Raw genomic sequence first — 6,000 nt, 5'->3', positions numbered from 1 at the left:
AGGTGACTCAGCAGAGGTGCTCGCCGCTAGGATAGGGAGACTCAATCCTGAGTTTCTCCCCAGGGGGTGGCCCTGCTCGTAGCCAGCAGGCTGAGTGGGGCTTGGCAGATCATTCCTGGCAGAAGATTATGCCAGGCCGGCCTTCTCCCCACCCGTGCAGAGGGAGCAGGTGGCCCGGCTGTAGGAGGGGGTAGGGAGACCCAATAGAGGGAGGGGCGTGGGAGAGGAAATTGAAAAAGCAAAACAGGGGGGTTTGGGAGTGTGCGGCTGGCCGGGCGGTTGTTTAACAAGTAAATGTGCTGGGAACGCTAATGAGCTGCGTTCATTCATGGCGAGTTGCCTCCCAAATTGGGGAGATGGCCAGGTTCTGGGGTGGAGGAACTAGGGATAGGAGCCAAGTTGGGGAGCTGCCCGGCTGCTGGGGCAGGGCCTCCCATGATGGGCTGTGGGGGAGTCTTTGTCCTGGTCTGAGGGGGCCCTCCTTCCTTCCCTCCCTTCAAAGGAAAGGCCAGGCTTTGCCAGGCGGTGACAACTTGGCTCAGGGCCTGCTTGGGTTTCACTGTCCAGGCTAGTCTGGAAGCTTCTAGGGCCGGGGCTGGCTCTTGGGAGCCATAGGCAGGGCTGATCTTGCACCCCCTGCCCACTCCCACCCTGCCTCACACCTTCACCCTGCCACCCTGAGGACCCCAGGGCATGTCGCCTGGTTAATCAACACTCTCCCCTTTCCCCACTTGGGTCCTGGCTTTGGAGGGGCCCTACGAGGTCATGGGGCTGGGAGGCAACGCTCCATGGAGCAGAAGGTTGGAGACCAGACATCTTCACCAGGCTGAGTGCTGTCTGTGACAGCCTACTAAGTGCCGGGGGCTGGGATAAATGCCAAAGTGAGGAAGTGAGGAAGCCAGGGGGTCAGTGGGGGTGGGGGTGGGGGTGGGGTAGGGCTCTGACCCTGGAAAGGAGAAGGAGCTGCCTGTGTAAACAGAACTAAGAGGGGCTAAACAAAGCAGCAGGCCCAGAGGAATGAGGGTTTCATTCAGCCCACAGCACGGCATGGGGAAGGCCGCAGTGGGGAGCGGTCCTCACTGGGGAGGGGTCCACACAGGCTTGTGGAGGTCTTCACTGGGGAGGGGTCCACACAGGTGTGTGGAGATGGAGCAGGAGTTTGTAAGCAAGAGGGAGAGACGGCCCTTTCAGACTCTGGCCAATTTGTGGGAAGGTTCCCTAATATCATGCTACACAAGGATCTTCAAGAAAGCCCCCTCCCTCTGAGTTGCTGAATTGTTGCTCAAGAGCCTGTGGCCCAGATGGATGTCATGGGTAGGGGTGTGTGAAAACTTTCAAAAGAACAGTCAAGAGCCTGTAAAATCAGCCACATCAGTTGTGGCATACTGGCCACAGTTCTATCTGCAAAATTTTCATCAAGATGGGAAAGACAAACAAAGAGTCTCCTGCGCCTTGGGTACCTGGTGGATGACAAGGTTTAATCTGATGGAGCCTTTTGATATCACTCCCACCCCCTGACAAGTACATGCATGCTGGCCCTTCCTTCTGCTCTCCCTGGGAGACTCAGGTAGCCCGCTCCCGGGAGGCGCGCTGCTCGAGCTGCTCCACATTTCCTCTGCCAGGCTGTGGCAGCCTCACTGACAGTCTGGGCCTGGTCCTGTAGAGTCCTAGCAAGCCAAGGCTGTCCTTGGTTTGGGGAGGTCCTTCATCTTTCCTGGGGTTGAGGAGAATTTTCTCCTCGCCTGGATTTCGTTTCACGCCCATGGCCACACCTGCCTCGAGGTGAGAGAGCCACCCCTGCCCAGTGGCAGCGTGCAAAGGCCCGGGCCTGATAGGGTGCTCCGCGGTGCTCTCTCCCAAGCAGGCAGCCAGCCTTTCCAGCTCTCTCAGTCCTCCCTGCGTGACAGGACTGAATATTCGTTTTCTTCTGTTTTCACCTGTCAGAAATGGAGGAACACGAGGAGCACTGCCGCCCCACCCCCACCCGGGAAGCCAGTGTAGCCGAGTGGATAGAGAGAACACTTCCCTGCTGTGCAAATGTCCAAATCAGGGCCGTTCTTGTCCTGGGTGCAGGGCTGGCTTCGGCGTCCCCCTCCAAGAAGAAGTGGGAGAATGAATGTAGAGGGAGGGCAGGGGACTGTACTTGGCTTAGGGTTTTCGGGGCCCCCCATCCAAGGCTCCGCCCTCAAGGTCACAGGCGAAGTAAGGTAGGTGGCTTGGAAACGCCACCTGGGGCGCGGGGCTTTCTTTCATCAAGAATTGACAAAGCAAGTGAGGTAGGGCCTGGGGGTCGCTTCTGCCGTCGGGGGAAAGCGGGTCTGTGGCCCCGGGGAAGGCGTCGGGGCGGCAAAATAAGATCCCCTCCCCCCTCTAGAGCAGCAGCTGGGGCCACGGGTGCTGTGTGTGTGTGTGTGTGTGTGTGTGTGCGTGCGCGCGTGTGTACGTGTGTGGGTGCGTGTGTGTGCGTGTGTGTATGTCTGTGTGCCTCTGTTCGCACACAGCCGGACCGGGCAGCTCGAGCCGCGGCCCCCTCCCCTTTCCCGCAGCCCCCTGCCCGCTGGCGGCGCCTGGGAGGTTGCACCTTTGAAACTGTACGCGGCAGGCAGCCGCAGCCTGGGGTCGTCGGGAGGAGGGGGACGGTGGTCCGGGTGGGGGGAGGGCGGGGAGGAGTCTGGCCCTGGGTGTGTGCTTTTCGATTGATGGATGACTGCCGGGTGGGAGCGAGCGTGCGGGTGTGATTGTGTGTGTGTGTGTGTGTGTGTGCGCGCGCGGGGTGCGTGCGCGCGCGGAGCCAGCCCATTTTCCTCCTCGCAGCAGTCAGTCGGGAGCTGGAGGGAGGGAGAGGGAGACGCAGGCAGCGAGAGACCGGAGAGCCGCCGAGCGCCCTCCGCCCGAGGCGCCCTCCCTCGGTCCGCGCACCGGCGCCGTCGCTTGGAGGAGCAAGGTGCCTCCCAGCCCGCAAGGGCGCAGCGCACAAGCCCGAGGGCTCTTGGGTGGCTTTCCCCGAGACTGCACCTGGAGGCGGCCCCGGACGGGGATGGTCAGCGGCTGCCGCCGTCTGGCACGCAAGCGGGACGCGGTGAGGGCACCATGGCGCTGACGCCCGGGTGCGGGTCCTCGGCGGGGCTGGTCCGGCCCGAGCTCTGGCTGCTGCTGTGGGCAGCCGCGTGGCGCCTGGGTGCCACGGCGTGCCCCGCCCTCTGCACCTGCACCGGCACCACGGTGGACTGCCACGGCACGGGGCTGCAGGCCATCCCCAAGAACATCCCACGGAACACCGAGCGCCTGTGAGTACGGCCCCCACCCCTGGCCCTCACGCCCCAGGTCACCCTCCCACCCAGGCGCAATTCGGGGCTGGGGGTGGGGGCAGGACCGTTGGGGCCTGGGCTCCGCAGCCCACGGACGGGTCAGTGTCTGCCAGGCTCTTTCCCTAGCCAGGAGCCAGTAGCTCCTCTGTTTCTCTTTCCCGGGATTCAAAGGGCCCTCGGTGGGGTTGTCAGCTGCGTCCTCACACCTGCACCTGCGCTGCGCACTGGCAGGCCCTTCCCACTTCGCCGGCACTTTATTCCTCCAGGGGCTGCCAATCGTGCCAGAAAGGCTTTCTGGTACCCAGGAGGGGAGCTTCCCACACTTGCCAGGCACATGTCTCCTTTTCGGCACATGGGGCTTGGGCTGTGTTCCGAGCCGGTTGTGTGGATTTGGGCTCTGAGGGCTTGCTGCCTGCTGATGGGCGGCTTGGTGGACGGCGTTGAAGTTTCTGGTCTCCCTCTTCCTTACCATTGTTTGCCCCAGAGCCTTGAGAATTCTTTCCCTGCAGGTGTCAGGCATTGGTCCTCTCTCTCCTCGTTACCCCCCACCCCACATCCAGTCTTCCCCAAACCAGGCAGACAATGAGAACTGAGGCTTTGGGTATGCTGCATTCAGCACCCAAAGAAGGGTCGGTGTGTCCTGGACTGGAAGCCCCATGAATACTGTCGAGAGGTCAGGAGCTTGGGGAGGGAGACACAAGGTTAAAGACATGGACCGTGGCAGGTCATAAAAAACCTCATTTCTCTTCCCCTGTTCTCTTCTACTTTGAATTCTTGAGGAAACTCAACCCTTTCTAGACCTGCTGAGCTTTGTATGGTGTGTGTGTTTAAAGACGTGTATAATATGTTTTGTGTGGTCCTCCTGCAGAATGTGTATCTGTGTGAATTCCTGGTATATATAGGGCCACCTCAGTAGTGTGAGGCCATGAGAGTCCCTGTACATGGGCCATGTGTATAGATTTTTGGTCACATGCAGAGCCTTTGTACTGCTCACAGAGGCAACTGCACCAGGAGATTTTTGAACAGGACTTTGGAGGAGGCTGCCGGCTCCTTTGAAACCTGCCTGCTCCTTCCCACACTCCTGGATGATACTGTAGTGGCTCTCAGGAAAGGCGTACATATTTTGATAACTTTTGAGCACATTTTCATGGTTCCCAGCTGGTCAGAGGCAGAAATCTGACCCTGGGGAGAGCTGTCTCCTGGATAAAACTCTGTACCAAGGCCAGCAATTATTCAGCATGCATTTGCCCCAGCCTCTTCTTGGTTGAGTCTGAAAAATTCCTGTGGAGGTTTCAGAGAATTTGCAAATTTAGATGTAACCTAGACGGGAATATATGTGTGCGTGCATGAGTGTGTGAGCGTGTATGTTTTGGGGCTGGGGAGAGATGGTGGGGTAGGGAGGGGTGGGACGAGACTGAGTTTCCTTGGGGCAACTAGTGCATTAACCTATGTGGACTTGGAGAGGACTTGAGGGTCAGAAATCTGTCTAGAGGAGGAGGTTGCTTGGCCACCCTTCAGGCCTGTTCTGTCTGGACCTACTCCTTATTCCCCTTGCTTTCTCCACTGGGACATTTCTCCTGCAGCTGTTACGCTAGTGGCAGCCTAGATCAGAGACTAGCCTCTCTCCTTTGCTTCGGGATCTTGAATCTTGAAGTCATCCCCTTCATCCTTGCTTTCTCATCACCTTAGTGTTTAGGACAGTGTCTGTTTTGACTTTCATGAACTCTTTAGCTCTTCTGTGATCAGACTGAGATGGAAATGAAATTTCCTAGTACAGAGGAAAGAGTTGGATCTCCAGGAGTTACCCTGCATGGGTTGGAGCCCCAGAGCTGTGTGACCTTGGGCAAGTTATTGGACTTCTCCGAGCCTTAGTTGCTTTCCATCAGGAAAATGGGCTGGGGATGCAAAAGGTCTCTGGTTCTTGTGAGGACAGCAGATAATGTACAGAGAGTGTCTGGTACATTTTGATGCTTGCTAAGTGAGAGCTGGTATTGTGATAGGCTAGGGAGAGGAGTCTTGTTATTTTAATTCAGCAAATATTTAAGGAGCCAGGAACTGCAGTGAGTGCTGACGCTGCAGCAGGGAGTGAGCCTGTCCCTGCCCTCAAGGGGCATATGGTCTAAAGGACTGGGCAGAGGAACCCTAGCTATAAGCTTTTGGGAGAAGGCCAGGCTAGCAGTGTGATGGGGCTGTGGGAACATTGGGGTGAGAAACCCTTTTCTGGGGTAAAGGTGCTTCTCAGAGGATGGGCTATTTTATCAGAGTTAGGTCGGATTTTACCAAGCAGAGAAGGCGGGCAATCCAGGCAGCCCTCTGCTCACAGCATGAGCAAAAAGTCTGCAGGTGTTGCCTGTCCTGCTATGGGCAAATGGACCAGCTTGCCCCTGGGGCTGAAGCATGCTGTGTCCAATGGATGTGACAGAGAGGTTGGGAAGGGTCAGGAAGCCCTTTCTCTATCTAGACTTCCTTTGGGGACTTCTGGGTCAGCATCCAGGGTAAGTTATCCTGGAGGAGTGGGGAGAGGTCTCATCTTTGCTACGCATGCAAAGCCTCTTCAACTGGGAAAGGATGGAGAGAGCAGAGGAAGGATGGAGAAAGCCTGCCTTTTCCCCAGGCAGCCGTGACAGAGCCATTTGAAGAGGAAAAGAACATCTTGGGAGAGACCTTGGTGAGAGCCCAGGCAGATTCAAAA

General features: G+C 57.7%; 1 protein-coding gene across 1 annotated transcript in view; it reads left to right on the top strand.

The window, feature by feature from the left end:
• Positions 1–3,090: 3,090 nt before the first annotated feature.
• SLIT1 (slit guidance ligand 1) overlaps positions 3,091–6,000 on the top strand; it is a 168,415-nt gene continuing 165,505 nt past the window's right edge. Inside the window, exon 1 of the mRNA XM_063101886.1 lies at positions 3,091–3,287. Within this exon, the coding sequence (XP_062957956.1) occupies positions 3,091–3,287 (197 nt within the window). The remainder of the gene's footprint in view (positions 3,288–6,000) is intronic.

The sequence above is a fragment of the Cynocephalus volans genome, chromosome 7, assembly GCF_027409185.1.
Source record: "Cynocephalus volans isolate mCynVol1 chromosome 7, mCynVol1.pri, whole genome shotgun sequence".
Taxonomy (NCBI): Eukaryota; Metazoa; Chordata; class Mammalia; order Dermoptera; family Cynocephalidae; genus Cynocephalus; species Cynocephalus volans.
Note: the sequence above shows the minus strand (reverse complement) of the source record. Positions and strands in the feature narration are given on the sequence as shown.